Source organism: Astatotilapia calliptera, chromosome 13 (assembly GCF_964374335.1).
Source record: "Astatotilapia calliptera chromosome 13, fAstCal68.1, whole genome shotgun sequence".
In the NCBI taxonomy this organism is placed as follows: Eukaryota; Metazoa; Chordata; class Actinopteri; order Cichliformes; family Cichlidae; genus Astatotilapia; species Astatotilapia calliptera.
In genome coordinates this window covers 3494300-3511221 of record NC_137434.1, presented here as the reverse complement: position 1 = coordinate 3511221, position 16922 = coordinate 3494300, and the positions used below count along the sequence as shown (strand labels likewise).

Sequence of the window (16922 nt, the reverse complement as noted above, 5' to 3'; positions counted from 1 at the left end):
TAAGGCACCACTAAAAAAGCATTTTGACCTTTAATCAAGGTTAAATTATGGCCTGCACTAACAGGAAAATGTATGGATTACTGTTAGGGTAAGGTAACTTGGCCAATCAGCGATACGTGTGTACGCACCATTGAAAGCAGATTTTGAGCCAGAAAAGATGTTCTTGAAACTTGTGCCTGGCCACAGAAGATGTCCTCAGTAACCCATTCACAACTTTGTCCTTACAGGCTGCACTGCTGCTGGCAGCTGAAGCACCTGTTGCGTGGATATGAGCGCATAGTGAAGCAGGTAAATGTGCCGCATGTTGGTATTTAGTGATATGTTGTCTCAGTCTATGAGAGCACGCTGTTTTGTGCTGCGTGCTTTGTATTTGGCTCCTTTGTGTCGCTCCTGCTCCCTCTGTCACCCATCAGGCTCGCCTCACTCACAGGCAGAGAAAAAATATTTTTCACTGTTTAATTAACATCGCCTGGAAAATGTCCCTATTTGTTATGTGGCCCCTCAGGGTTATTTGGATGAGATTGATATTTCACCCCGGGCTGCAAAGTTCATTATTTTCACAGCCTTTAAGCTATCATTAATTATTAAAGCTGGTGGCAGCCCCCATTAATCACAAACACTGTTTGATTTGAATGGCTGGCTAGAGGAAAAAAATAGACACTGTCACTTCATTATCCCTCCATTCAAGGATGTCTTTTCTCTCGTGTTTGACTCCTCACAGAGGCTGCAGCAGTCGGCTGATCTTGTCGGTTTCATTCTGGAGCTGAAGACTGTCTTGGTAAGGAGGAGAATGACATGGCGGCTCGCACGGTCACTTTGACATTGTAGCTTCATGAATAGCAACTAAATGGGAACCTCCAGGCATTATCAATAGCCTTGCTTGAGAGGCATATGCACGTGCATGTGTATTTTGTGCCATAAAAATAAAGAAAACTGTCATCACGGCCCTGATTCAGCTTGCTCTGTAGAAAGATTGTTCCTGAGAGTAAGTTGTGATATGATGTGCATAGTAATCTGGGCTTAAAATAAGAAGAGCTCTGTGTGTGTTGTTGCAGGAAGTGGTGCTGAAGAGCCGCCCCGAGTGCCGCTCCATCCCGCCTCCGCAGTATTACTCTCAGCTCATCTCTGAGATGGAGACCCTCGGGTGGGACAAGTAAGTGGGCCAGTAAGAGTACCAACACATGCTCCGGAACCAGGGCTTTATTGGCGCGTCAGTCATTAAGCTGTGAAATGTGTGTCAGCATGTTTGCCAGCTCTGAACGGCACTTTTACTGGTGGTTTTGTCTGAGTCGCAGCTTAGGTTTGTGTCTGCTGAGTATAGGACACCACAACAACATACAACAGCATTCATCTCAAGGCACTTTATAATGTAAGGTAAAGACCCTTCATTATTGGACAGAAAACCCCAAGAGTCAGACAATCCCCTGTGAGCAGCACTTGGAGACGGAAGTATTTCCTTTCAATAGGCAGAAATCTCTGACAGAGGCAGGCTCTGAAATTATCTGCTTAGGCAACAACACTGATCGTGTTATTACAAAGCAGTCCTCTGGAAATATCCTACAGGCCTGCTTATGGTGCATGCTGCTGTTTGTAGGGGGAAAATACTTTACTTGCCAAGAATGTTGTGACAAACGGATAACCGAGTCACCTTTTTTTAGTGGAATGAAAGATTATCTATACTTACCTGGCCCTACGTGGAAAAAAATAAAACCTAATAACTGATTGCTGTTCTTGGCAACAAAAGTGGCACAATCAGACATTTTTGCTCTTTTCTGACTTAGTCTGAGATGGACCTTCTGTTTGTTTTGTCCTCCTGGATCAGTGCTTTTGAATTTCAGAGCTCAAACTGATGGCTGGACATTCTCCTTCAAGATTTTCTGGTACTGACTAGAATTCATGGTTCCCTCAGTTATGGCAACTCATCCAAGTCCTGAAGCAGCAAAATAGCGCCAGACCATCATACCACCACCACCATGTTTGACTGTTGATATGATGTTCTGTTTTTTACACTAGATATAACATAGCCTTCCAGAAAGTTCAGATTTTGTCTGGTCAGTCCACAGGACATTTCCCCCAAAGTCTTGGGGATCATCAAAATATTGTTTGGCAAATGAGAAACTTTGTGTTCTTTTTAGTCAGCAGTGGTTTTTGCCTTGCTACTCTCCCAAGGATGCCATTTCTGACCTTTCTCTTTCTTATTGTTAAATTATGAACACTGAACTTAACATAGGCAGTGAGGCCTGAAGTTCTTTAGATGTTGTTCTGGGTTCTTTTGTGTTCTTTTGTCTCCTGGATGAGTCGTCAATGCTCTCTTGGAGTAATTTTGGTAGACTGGCCATTGCTGTGAAGGTTCACCGGTGTTCCATGGTTTGGTGGAGGCCCAAATCCTTTAACCTCCTAAGACCCAAACTCTGCCACAGCATGTATTTTTAATTTCTCTTTGATATTTGGGCTGAATTAGCAGTTTTTTTCTTTTTTACCTAATTTTAGTTTCTAAGAAAAAAGAGAGCCATATATGAGGATATTCATTTAAAATTTTGATAGAACAGTAGCAGTATAATGTCCTCGTAAGTGGATATCAGGCCCTTGTAGAGCAAAATTGAGTATTTTGGTCTAAATAACCCAAAATGTGATGTCCACATATGTGGACGCCAGGTCCTAGGAGGTTAAATTGGCTTTGTAACCCTTTCCAGACCAACGGAGGTCAGTGACTTTGTTTCCCCGTTTCTTTAGATCCTGGCATGTGTTTCTTTGTGAGATGTTTTAGCCTGCTTCACTTTATCAGACAGTTTCTATTTAAGCGATTTCTTGATTCAACAGGTCTGGCAGTAATCAGGCCTGGGTGTAGCAAGTGGAAGTGAACTCAGCTTTCCAAAAAGTGTGGTTAATCACTGTTAATTCATCATTTAACAATGGTGGGGAAATTACTTTTTCCACACAGGGCCAGTTAGGTTTGGATAGCTGTTTTTCTTTTCCTGTAATAATCACGTAAAACTGCATTTTGTATTTTTCTTACTTTATCTTTGACTAATATAATTTGTTTGATCTGAAAGATTTAAGTGAAAGAAATGTGCAAAACAACTAAGGAACTAGGAAGATGCAAAATACTTTTTCATTGCACTGCAACTGTTTTCTTACCAAAACATCAGGCCTTTACATGCCACTGTTACCGCTCACCTGTGTATATTCTAATAGTTAGTATGCGTTTCTTCATACTCGCTGAAACAATTATCATTCTTTCTCATGTCTTAAAATTTAGAAGAAACTGACATTTAGTTAGTTGTTACGTCATCATCAGACTAAGTCTAACCAGAACCAGCCAGTTACTATAGTTACACGTTCTTACAAGTTTAAAAAGGCGTACTTTATTAAAGCAATCAAAATGAGTGTAATCCAAATAAGCACTTGCTGTGAAATGCATCCAGCCTTATGGTCAGGCTCAGCTTCTCTCTCTGATCGCCCGCTCTCTGTCTCGCACAGCACAAAGAGGTTTGTGGTTTATGAATTTTATGGTTTATTTATTGGCTATTTTTACTGCACACTGTCCTCCCATGACTTATAGGTTTATTAATTACTTAACAGTTGTTTTCACAAGCAGTCTTAGTCGTAGAAGCACTGCAGTCACACCGCCTCATTTAATGGAACCATTCCTGGACCCACATCTAAAAGTGGTTCAGGACACTGTATGCTTAAGTGTGCCCTGTGAGTTTATGCAGTGGTCCCGCTAGTCTGAGGAGAACTGGATTTTGTAGGTCAGGCTTGCTCAGGCACAGTCATGTTCATACGCTGGGAGTAAACCCTCTGTCACTTTTAACATTTGCAATCAGGATGACCTCCATGAGATTGATCAGATAATGTTATGGAAGTCTGTAGGTGCATGTGGTGATCCTAAAGCTGTGGGTGTGATCATCAAGTTAAAATAGTGCAGATTCAATCCCCACGCAATGTTGAAATTAGCTTTGAGAATATCAAGCCATAATCAAACAAGTTATTTTCTCTTAATGAACAATGTAGTAACATGGTTCCATTCCCCACTTACATGGTCCCAGGATACTGTGGTAGTAATTTGCCTGTGGAATTGCTTGCTGATGGAGCTCCACGTATCAACTCGGTGGCTCTCCTGTTCCTCTGTCAAAGCTTTGATATATGTATTTTTAGTTTTCTGCGTTTTCCCCAGGGGCAGGATTAACTTATTGTGGTGCATATATGAGCAGAAACCCCCACTGCTTTAAAAGGCTGTATAGAGCACCCCCCCTTTCTTCAGCAGCGTAAACTGATTGGAGAGCCTACAACAACACAGTTCTACATTAACAAATGGCTCTTAATGACTTCCTTATTTTTAGTTATTGAGTTATAGTTAAATCCAGGTCACATTTAATAACACTCAGCCCACGTGCGCTGACGGGTCTGGCTAATACCGTTTTCTCCGCTCATCAGGAGAGAACGAGGAGGAGGAGGTGGCGGCGGCGGTTAGGAGAAAGATATCTATTCTCCCCCAGCTCGGATTAAGCCTTGACTACTACACTCATTTTCTACTTTCCTATTAATGACCGGAGCTACAATTATGATATTAGCGAAATGCAAATGGCTCTAATTGAAGACTCTCAGGTTTTAATAGGAGTGTGGGGGGGTGAAGGTATGCTTTATGCTGAAATGGGACCAACATCATTTTCAGTGTCGTGTTACGGTTAGGAGGCATTATACACAGTGGGCCTCAATCTCCAAAGCACTCGAGATTCGCTTAGCGTCTTAATTGGTACGGGCCGTGCTAATAGCCACCAGGGGTTTTCAGCTGTAATTCTGTCTGCTGATTGGGCCAGGTAAGTGAGCAGCTCTGTCTCTCTCCATGTGTCTCCATTTGTGCATTTTGAGAGTGTGGTCATCTTAATTGGCTGGAGATGGCAAACCATGTGTTAATTAATGGAAAATGAGGTCAAGTAGGTCAGCTGCCATCACTCGGAGGCCTCCAAACGTGGCCCTAGAAGCTGCAGGGCTCATTATGGGCACAGCTGGCACTCGATGTTCACAGCCTCTTGGTGGATGTGCAGAGCGCCGTCTCTTCTTATCTCAGTATTATCATGCGGTCACACTGCGTTGCTGCTCTTCTGAGGCCAGATACATCGGCAAGCTTCTGATGGGCTGGAGCTGGGGGGGGCGCACGGTTTCATCTGTTTTTGTTACATTATCAGGCCAGCTAATAAAGTGCATGTAAAATCCTGTTCTGTAAAATTACACAATGTTGTTATCTGGGGTTGCTGTAAGTAATGAGAATGTCCTGAATAGCACAGTTAAAGTGTAAAGCAGGTAGTGGCTTCTATCTTATTAAAGTTGGTGTATTTATTATTAGTATTATTATTATTATTATTAGTATTTATTTATTTTTGTACGGCTTACATCGTTCTCTATCCATTCTTCATTCTTGTGCATGCCATCGTTTTGCATGTGTGTTTCTGATGCAGCGCACACAAGCATTACATATGTGTTGATCTCACCATTCATGAATCACTTTGTCAACACGCACTCCCATATTAAAAAAAAAATCAGACACATGCGCACACACTGATGTGCGTGGTGTGCGCTGTCTGGAAGTGTGGAGTTGCAAATGGGATGCTCTCATCAGTCTTCCCAGCAGGACATCTGACTGTCACGCTGTTTCTATCATGGCCAAGTAGGGGCGGCAGCTAGTCCCTGCTATACGGGGTGTGAAACCCCAGAGGAGAGGAGCTGGAAATGTGTTTTAGCAATGCACCAATGATTTTTTTTCTCCCTCCTGATATTCTTTGTCAAGAAACCAAAATTACAAGTTCTTTTTCTTATACAGTATACTGGTCAGATTTGTTCTGTCTAGATCAGGGGTGTCAAACTCAAATACACAGTGGGCCAAAATTCAAAACTGGAACAAAGTCGCGGGCTAACGTTAATATTTACTGAAATATATTTATTCCTCTAGATATAAGAATGAATCTTTTCTTATGGACTCAAACACGTTTTGCTGGAAAACTGAATATGGAACAAGCAAAGCTTAATACTAAACAATATATATATATTAGCTGTATAATACCAGTAGGCCAGCTCTAATAGTAATTTGGTGTGGCTTTGCGGGCCAAATGTAATTAGGCCAAATTTGGCCTGCGGGCCAGAGTTTGACACCTATGGTCTAGATTATCTCTGTACATTCTGCCAGATTTATACAGCAAAAGTCAACTTTAGCAATAATCTTTGATGTTTTTTGAATTTCTGTTTTACAGCTTAAATATCCAATGGCAAATTTGCTGCTGTGCCAGCCTTACTTCTTTCTCATAACTCTTTGCGTGCACCACATCAGAGAAAACATACTTCAGTGGTTTCTCATGAATACTATGTACTTGCATTGCACACTGCTAGAACTTGTGAAGTAGATTTTGAAGTAGAGTGGTTTGCCAACATTCTTGAATAAGCATTAAATTAAAAAACAAACACAAACAGATATTTAGTAGTTAAGTATTTCTTGCTTTAATTTTTTTTTCTCTGTCTTTAAAAATTGTATAGTGTGATATTCCAAAGTTCTTTGGATGTTAGCTGCGTTCAACACAAATGTTGAGGTTCTACCTTTGGGGAGGCCAGACTGATGTTTTTCTATCCAGGTGTGCTTTTGCTGTGTGCTTTGGATTGTGGTCTGCTGCCAAACATGCGCTCTGTAGATTGTATTGCATTGTGGATCAAAATCTGACAGTACTTTTCTGGGTTATTCCATCGGATAATTCCATCAGTTTTGACAACATTCCCAGACCACTGGCTGAAATGTAGTTCCACACCATGACACAGCCTGTTTTAGAGGCTGCAGACACTCACAGTTGTACCTCTTCTGACCTCCTCCCCACAACCTGATAGTGATTTGAACCAGAAATGTCAAATTTGGATTCATAACTCCATACGACCTGTCACCACTCGTTTTCAGTTTAGTTCTTTTGTAATTCGGTACCAGATGTGTCTGTCAGGTCCTGTATCAGGTCGCTGCTGGTAGGTTTATTTTTTGTTTCTTAAGGATATGACTTTCAGATGCTGTTCATCTATTGTTTTAGGACTGCTGCGTAATTAATTTTTATTTTATTTTATCCTTGGATGTACCATTTTTCTTGTACTTGAATGATTCCTAGTTCAGTGGTCAGGTACTTGGCTAAAAATGGGTGAAAAAGCAGCCAAAGACTGGAGGACTCAAGGTGACTTAAAAAAAAACATGGCTGGCATTTTGTGAGATATTAAAAAAAAGAAGGCTGACCAAGACTTTTGCACAGTACTGTAGATGTAGATAGTTGTACAGGTAAAATAGTAAAATGTAAAAGATTCATTTTAATTCAAGGTGCCTATAATGGTTGTTAAGTTGAGTTCCATCAAGCCTACGAGACTGAGAGCTGTAGAAAGGGATCGATCGTGGGTTACTCTGATATCAAAAGTAAAAACATTGAGAGGTTTTCCTTTTTCACAGACGGTCATTCTTTTGTTCATGCCTTCTGTAACTCACTGGCACTTGATTTTAATGATTCCACTTGTTATCCATTGAATTGTTCTTTCGGAAACTGGTCACTTTCATCACCTGAATAGGTTTGGTAACTTGTCATTATTGTGTCTTTATTGCTGTGAGCAGCAATCGGTATTTTATGACTGTCCTTTTGGTAAAAGTGCAGGATATGAAATAGTCAGAGTAGTGCCTTTCAATTCAATACTTTGGCTAGATTGTTTCAGCAGGTAGCACCGATTTTTGGTTCACACAAAACCAAAATTGTGGCTTTGTCAGACTAGCTCGATGGTGACATTGGGTGCCTGTATGCATAGATGTTAGTGAGCATATTGCAGTAAAGCACGGACGCCCTACTCCGGCGTTTGATTGAAAGTGAGTGAGCAAGCAGACGCTTTTATGAGTCGGGCCCATCGGACACCGTCTCCCATCATTCCATCACTTCCCTAAGTGTGTGTGTGTGTGCGCGTGTCATTCCCTGAGCACAATGTTCACATCAGTCCTCTCTAACACACTCCATAAATCCTCAGCTGATATACAGCCATGTCAGCCTCGGCATAGAGCGCCCATCGTAATGTACTGTAAATCTGGAGGAGGACTGTTCAAATCCTTTGTCTCGGATCAGTCTTTTATCTTTGGGTCTCAGTAGACTGGAGTTGGTCTGGCGAGGGGGAGGAACTGACTCCTTTACAGTGTGCTGGAGCAGCAGAAGGAGCAGTAAATCTGACAGCAGTGTTGGCGAATGCTCCAGCCACATCAGTGTTGTGTCCTTAACCTCAATAGGTTATAATTAGCTCAGGAAGGAGAAGGTCTGATTTACAAGTTGATTCAGGCTGAAAAACATCTCAGCCTAAGGTCATCCTGAGACGCATCGTTTTCTGAGAGCTTCCTCCCACTGCTGTAACTGCTAAAGCCACGCTAATGTTAGCGTCATGTTATTCCTCTGGACAAACTGGTGTTGGCTGAGGTTTGTTTCTGTCAGCTAATGAATTTTTATTAACATTATTCATATAATAACTAAAACATTAATTAACAAATGTTGTCTCTGTCTTAATTACCTGCATATTTTTATTAAATACTAAAGTATATACAAACATTATTAACTTTATTTATGGGATAATTACTATAAATTATTTGTTCAATAAAAATAATGTGTTCGTGCATAAGACTGAGAATGTGCAACGTAATTGTTATGTAATGTATTTTTTGTCTTGTATGTTTCTTTTTAGCTCACTAACCTAATGCTAATATAAAACTACCTTCTTTGCTAACGCTGGTTGATAGGTGGGTCTGGGACTAGCAGGACTCAGCTAAATTTCATTCTTTTTTTTTTTTACTTTATTTTTGGGAACTTTTACAAAGAGAAAATAAAATGACAAAATAATGGAAATGGCCATCAGTTGCATTTTAAGATTCATCCCATGTCAGAAACCATGAATGGATGGATCATATACCTGTGCAAAAGGGGTCACAGTTCATTTTTGCCCACCATCTATTTTGTCTTCCTTGTTTTGTTTATTTTTTTAATACCCAGAAGTTCCTCATAAATCATATCCATAGATGGAATTCTCCAAGAAGCAGGGAGACCCAATATTCTTATCCAGCAGATGCAGTTACCAGGTTCTGTGCTGAAACAAACTGTGCTTCGTTTCTTTTTTACTGGCAAAAACCCACCAGACAGACAGGTTTTGCCAAGCTAGTGGCACTTAAAAAATTATTTTCATTCTGTATTTAGTGGTTAATACAAATATATGTGAACATCATTATGGTAAGATGACTAGTCAACTGTTTATTAACAGGGTGAATTGGCAAAATAACTTACAGGATGGCACACTAAGGTATGGGCCAGGACTTTATGTGTGATGTCAGGTTACTGTGGCCACAGTTTGCTGCAGAGGACCACAGATTAGCAGAAAATGATCCATAGTTGTAGGCCATGACTCCAGAGTTGCAGTCTGATGTAATGTCACTGTGTTGGGTGATAAATCTCAAGGTAGAGTTTATGTCTCAATATTGCTCTCTGCAGCTGTGATTAATGACGGATGATGGCTGCTGTCAGGTTACAGTGTTGCGTGTGCCCTTCTCTATGAATAGAGGTTGATTTATGGCGTGTGCTTTGTGCGTGTCCATCTTCAGGCTGCTCTTCATTGACACCGAGTTCCGAATGTTGAGACTGAAAGCGGAGGACTCCGCTGGAAGGCAGCACATCCTCACTGTTAAACTCAAGTCTAAGGTAAGGCGCACTCTCATTGTGCACACTGAGAAACACACAGTTTACCGTAAGGACTGGATCATTTTCCACACTAAAAAAATTATTCATCATCAAATGGAATACTCTACAACTTGATGTTGACCTACAGCCAATCCAAATCCAAACAGGCCAACTTCACCAAATGCATGTGGGGTTGTTCACTTTGCTGATGGCAAATCAGTGATTTACATCTGTGCCCCTAAATCTGGGTCAAACTGGAGAGGGTGTGGAGAGACACGATAACCCGCTGTGACTGAGACGTAGCACAGATAAAATATCTCCACATAACCCCAGCGTGATGGAAAACCTTCTTCTATGCATAGAGAAAATCAGTACACCCACACTCATCTGCATAGCTGCTGTCTCTGCTCTGCTATTGAAAGAGATACACAAAACCTCTGCCCAGTGTAGGTTAACCTAAACGCAGGCTGTGGAAGGCTGTGGCTGTGGAATTTCCATATAAAATGACACTTAATGACATTTCGTCACAGGTACATGTGATGATTCTGGTTGATTGTAAGCTTTACAGTAGTAAGGCTGCATTCTTGATTTTTGATCATGGAAATGTTCTTTTCGTTTCGCTTGTAGCTCCCTGTGATTGACTCTGAGTTTGCTGTGACTGCTCGAGCAGAAAAGCCTCACTATCTGAAAGCATGATTTGTGATATCTTAGTCCCAGACTAATGAACTACTTGCAGAAATGAGACGTGCAGTTCTCCTCTGCTCGTCCAGTAAGATTGATCTTTCTGGTAAAGTTGGTGAGATCTGGTTTTAAAACGCTAAACTTTTAAAAAAACAAGTTGAACTTTGAAAAATAATGAGACAATTTATTTTTGAAATCAGGATAAAGGATAAATTTAAATGTCATCATGCATCGCCAAAGTGGAAATTTAAACGAGCGCTGCATAGGTTGCATCTGTAAATTAATTAAAGTCAGCACAGTGCTGCTCACTAGTGTAGGGTTGGGCAATATGTAAAAATTTTCCAACCAGAAATCGCCAGTCCAACAATCACAGATGGGCGATATATTCGTGGATGCGCAGACTTTTTGATGGGCAGAGCAATGTTATCATGCACAGACTGATTTGCGTGTTTACAACACAGAAGTCCAAACACGGACGATTTCCTCCCCCCCACAAAAAAAGAAGAAGCTGTCAGCGTTAACGCGGCTTAACCGTGGTCATCACAATTAACGTGGTTAAAATTTTTAACGCGCTCAAACCATCTGAAGCGCAGAATGAACAAACTTTGGACAAACTGCCCGAAAAACGTTGACAGAGACGTTTCAAGGATTTTGACTCAGTCTGCACTCCAGATGGGTTAATTGTAAATCGCGTTAACAATTAATCCATGTCAGTATGTCATCAGTTCAGTGATGACGGCACGTTAACGCTGACAGCACTAAAGAATATAAAGTCACCAATTTGGGATTTCTTTGGCTTTAAACCAGATGAAAGAGGTAAACCTAAGGATGCAACCAAAGCGGTGTGCCACTTGTGCACACGCAGATTTTGTTTTTGCTTTACATTACAATTTATAATTCAACAAAAAATATTTCATCCTTTAAAAATAGGTTACATAATGGATACTTGAAGAAGTGAGCTCTGCAGCTTATCTTCCACACATAGAATAAGGGTTGTTTTTGTTCTTTTAATTGTTTAATTTTGAGATTTTGACAGCAGAATTACTTAAAACTTTTCAAGTGAATGTTTTACTTTTTGTAAGTCAGAGTGGGGAAGCATATTCTGGGCATGGTGGGTGGATATCATGGTGAGCTGGTGCTTAGCTAAGCCCAGATGACATCCACCAGGGACAAAGGAGGGTGGTGGTACCCCACTCTGTGCCCACCTGCCTACCTGGCCCTCCTCAACTTTTTGGCACTGTAAAAAAACAGCTCCAAGTCCTCCCTGTGTTCCAGCTGCCTCCGCCAAATCCAGCGCCAGGTCATCCCTCACCAGGCACAGCCAGGGAGGAGGCAGCACTGGCACGGACGCATGGAGGCTTGGAAGGCAGGGGAGTGAGAGAGGATGAGGACAGAGTAGTATGATGCTGAAGGTGAACAGGGGGAAAAAAAAGAGCTGCTCATATATATTGACCAAAATGTATTTTTCAGCTCTTTAAAAAGTTGAGCCAATAAAGTCTTAATAACAAGACTGTTTTAAATAAATACAGGGTGGCTGTTAATGTTAATTATAAGAGGCTATTGACCTATTATAGCAGACTTTTCTAGCATGTTGAGAAATCCCAGTTTAAGCCTAATTGCTAAACTATGATGCCCAACTTCCTGATGCACATTTTTTAATCAGAATTCGGAGATCACTTTGCTTTTTTGTTTTAATGAAGTCTTAATATATGCCGCAGTATTACCCCATCTTCTTAACACACAGCATCCTGCAGAGACTCCCGAATGCTCAGCTGACCTGCCAGTGCCACTAGCTATAAACTGGACAGCACAGGTAAGTGAATATACACAGCTGCGCACAGTGTCTGTCTAAAGAGGTTTTACTTCTGTTCAGTGAATGTCAAATGCTTCTAGGTTGCTATATGTCACACTTTCGACCTTTGTTTCAGAAACATATCATCTAAAAGATTTAACTCACAACAAATATCTGACACATCAAAAAAAAAAAATCCCAATATTTTAAATGTATGAAGTCAGTGAAAGCTCACTTAAAAAGCAATACCACAAGAATCCATACTGACATCAGATTAAACCTTAAAATGCTAGTTTGAGGGTCAAATATTAAAGTTTGTTTTAAAATAAAAACCCATCTTAAATGAATTCTCAATACATTTCACACATTCTAACATTCTCGTGATTTCAGGCAAGATGAACTAGGATTAAATCTCTGCTAAGGATACACCATAATGCATTAAAAATGTTTGGTTAAACTTCAGGGTGTAATGTTTTTTTTTTTTTGTTTTTTTTTAATTTCATGCTTTTTATTTAATTTTAGTATAATTTATCCACCCATTCTTACTTTGTGGCAAAAGATCTTGAAGTTTGCAGATTCTAAAATTACTGAAGATTTACATTCACAGTAAAAGATGGTGAAATCCCAGACTACTGCGCACCCACTACTGGATTAGAATAAACGTGCGGATGGCACATCCCCAATTTTTTTCATGTAAAAAATTATTCTAATAAAACCCAGGAACTGTGTAACATCTGTAAATGTGCACAGATAAATTAAGCCAGTCAAACTCAATGTGCAAACACTAAGTAATATGCCCTATTTATTACACCAATGTATAACTAACTGTTAAAAATGAATATAAAAAAACCAACCAAGTGAACTTTCTTTGGATTTTGCTGCCCCCTCATTGTTATGCTTTCTAAAACTCAAGTGCAGTATTATTCGTGCATGCATCCATATAACAGTCACATTTAGTTTTACGATAGTAAGGTTTCGCTGACAGTGGACTGAGCATGCACTTGTAGAAGTAGTGCTGGAACCGTGAACCAGGCTTTAAAGCCTGTAATAAACATCCAGTTACAGTATTTTAAAAACAGTTTTTCACAGGACGCAGTCCTGAGGAAAAACTAAGCACACCTTTACTGCTTTCATAGAAATTAAGAGGGTGTGTAGCAGCCAGGTGTTTCTAATCAATGCTCAATTAATTGATCATCAGCAAGTATTGGCCACCTTTATAGAAACAGAACTTTTGATACATTCGTGATCTTCCCAGGATTTACCTGAAAGTCACATCACGCAGTGGTCAGAGAAATTGTAAAAACAAAACTCGAGATAGACCTCAGACTCTGAGGCCTCATTTAACGTGTTAAAATTAATGACAGTACTGTTAGGAAAAGTCAGAACAAGATTGGCTTGTTGGGAGGGTTGCCAAGAGAACTCTTTTCTAATTCTTTGTAAAATAAATTCTTTGTAAAAAAAAAAAACAACCCAAAAAACCCAAAACAAATAAACAAAAACCCTAAGCAACATTGCTTAGGGTTGCAAATTTGCATCTGAACAAAGTAGAGACCTCTGAAACAGTGGTCTCTGGACACTGGAAGACATTAAAGAGGAGATGTTTGTTCATAATGCACATATGAGCACAGTTTGTGCTCATATGCTGTTATGTTTTGGTGGTGGTTGAGTAGTTGATGATTTGGGTTCATTTTGCAGCCACTACACCTGAGCACCTTCTCATTTTTGAGTAAATTATGAACTCTATATCTCTAAGGATTTTAGATTCAAATGTGTGACTGACAGCTAAAGTTTGGCTAAGATTCAGTCATGCCACAGGGAAATGATCCCAAACACAGCAGTAGATCTACAACAGAATGGCTGAAGAAGAAAAGTATCAAGCTGTTGCAATGATTTTGCAATGGTCAGACTTACACTCAACTTATCTTAAAGAGTCATGCATTCATATCCACAAACCTCCATGAACTGAAGAAATGCGGTAAGCATAAGTAGGACAAAATTCTTTTACAGCAATGTGAGAGGTTGATAAAGTCATACAGAAAATGTTAATGCTGCTTTACCCTGTCGAGGATACTTGGGTGCATGGGAGTTTGTCCAAGCAGTCTACATGTGTTTGGTGTACAACCATTGCAAGAGCTTGGGCCACATAGCCACAATAAGTTGGACTCGTTCCCGGTGGGTGTTAGACTCCACCAGGGCTCCCCTTTGTCACCGATTCTGTTGATAATTTTTATGGAAGCGAAGCTCTTGATTTACCGGTTGATGTATGTGGAAATGAGCTTTCTCCAAAGGGTGGCAGACCTCTCCCTTAGAGATGGGGTGAGGAAGTTGGGCCATCCGAGAGGGGCTCAGGATAGACATCGAAAGGAGCCAGTTGAGGTGGTTCCGGCATGTAACAAGGATGCCCCCTGGGCGCGGTATTCTGGGCATTTCACACTGGGAGAAGGGCCCTGGAGCAAACCCAGGACACGTGTGAGAGATTATATCTCTCGGCTGGCCTGGGAATGCCTTGGTGCCCCCCTGGATAAACTGGAGGAGGTGGCCGTTGAGAAGGAGGTTTGGGCTTCTGTTCTTAGGCTGCTGTCCCCACGACCCGCCCCAGAAAAAATCGATGGATTGATGAATCGATATTGGTATTAAATTGGTTCTATAAGCTATTGAATTATGTGGTCTACTTAGTTTTTTACAAGGATTCATAGAGTCCTGTGAATAACTTATGTGACTGTGTAATGTCACAAGAATCGGGCTTTTACATGGCGCGCGTGTGTGTGTGTGTGTGTGTGTGTGTGTGTGTGTGTGTGTGTGTGTGTCAGTGTTTTTGTAATTGATATTTTAGAAATTCTTTATTGTTGTCAGAGTTTTGTACTGTAATGTATTGAGGCTCTCGGAGACTCAAACTCTGATTAAGGACTACACTGATCCACTTGACTCATCTTCGGCTGCATATTGCATAATTTGACAAAACACATCTCCACCTGCTCTATTAAGACATTTTCTTTCAGCCCCTCAAATTTAGTCCACTATAATTGGCATAAAAGTGCTTTGATGTAAAACCAGCTGTGGACTCTTTGTATTTCTTTGGCTCCTCATTATTGTTGTTTGCCGTCTTTCTTCTTTCACTCTGGTGCTGCTTTTTATCTCCGTCACTGCCTCGGAGTCGGATGTTGCTCATTCTCTCCCTCTCTCTCTCTCTCACTCACACACACACACACTCACACGCACACACGCACACACGCACGCACGCACGCACGCACGCACGCACGTTTTGATTTATTTATTTATTTTTACGCAAACAGTCACTTAATCCATCGTTAAAAAAAATACGGTGGCACTCTGTATCTCGACATTGCACGTCCTTTGTGCCAATTTGATGTGCACTTTTGTAAAGACCAGTTTGACTTTTAGACCTCAGGAGTGAGGATGTTTGGAGAGTGACAAAAAAGGAGCTGTGAAATGCGTTATGTCAATCAGAGAGAGGAAACACCAGCGACAGAGAATGTGAGGAGAGAGATGCTAATGCATGGGCGTGTGTGTGTGTGTGTGTCTGTGTTGGCGAGCTGATACATGGCAGGCGTACAGTGAGGACCAGCTTAGAACAGCGCTACCGTATGGAGCCTGTCTGCCTGCTGGGCCGTTGATGGATCTCTCCCACACTGCAACATGAAGTGTGTGTATATGCTTGTGTATGTGCGCTTGCATCTGTGGCAAGTGTGTTTTTGTCTGATGTGTGAAGGGTGTGTGTGGTGGGGGGAAGGGCTTGTCTGTCGGCAGTCCTGACATGTTCATTTGAATGAGTAATTATTGCCTGCTCTGTTGCAGGGCCAAGACGTGCCACTCTGTGCATTTGTGTGGAACCTTGGTGTGTATGCAGTTTTTGTGTGCTTGAAGGCTATACAATGGTTTGTGTGTGTGTGTGTTTTTTCTTTTGTTTTTTTTTCTTTTTCTAACGACCAAAAAGTACAAGCATGAGAGATGATGGAAGTTCTGTGTGTGACTGGCTAAGCAGTGGACCCAAAAAGCCCCTCCTGAATACACATCCTTGCATGAAAATACAAACTTGCTGTTAAATGTTGGTGATTGCCTTTTGTATAATAAATTGAAAAGTTGCAGTCCTAGTTGGTTCAGACCATGTACTCTATAGGCACCTTGGCATTACCCATTAGTTCTGAACTAATTTTCATATATCTCTATATCTCTAATACTTACAATGACTAAAATTTAGTAAACTGACTCATTGTTTATTCACTATGACCTGGAAGAAGTGACCCAATGAATAAACTCATCACTAAAGTGTTTACAGAGGTCAAGTTCAACCTCGTCGCTTCTATGGGACAGAAGTCTTTTTGAAACCACAGGTATGTAGGTTTATTACTTGCATACCTAACCTACATCCTTTTTTAAATATATGTATATTGTCTGTGTGTTTTGGCTGCTGCCATGTTGGCTCTTTGGAGCCAGAAGTAACTGTATTTGGTCAGATTTGTGGATTGCTAAGTTATTACGTAATGACAGCAGGTATGTACGGTTATGTTCAGTGACTCAAATTACCAACGGGAGAGCTGTCTGCTATAGCCTGTCTGCTTATATCTGTAAAAGCAGTACTACCTTACCTATACAAAGCACAGCCTTGGGAAAAGGAGGTAAAATAGTTGACAAAGTTATTGGGGTGATGTGGATACTGTACTGGATACGTCTATATTCTTATACTCACCTTTGGTCACAAGCTTAGTGATAGGGTGAGGACT

General features: G+C 40.8%; 1 protein-coding gene across 1 annotated transcript in view; it reads left to right on the top strand.

Moving 5' to 3' along the window:
- The window catches only part of fancl (FA complementation group L), a 38154-nt gene that overhangs the window by 5835 nt on the left and 15397 nt on the right, over positions 1-16922 (top strand). Inside the window, exons 3-7 of the mRNA XM_026190660.2 lie at positions 228-288; positions 722-778; positions 1056-1153; positions 9632-9728; positions 12133-12201. Coding sequence (XP_026046445.1) covers positions 228-288; positions 722-778; positions 1056-1153; positions 9632-9728; positions 12133-12201 — 382 coding nt within the window. The remainder of the gene's footprint in view (positions 1-227; positions 289-721; positions 779-1055; positions 1154-9631; positions 9729-12132; positions 12202-16922) is intronic.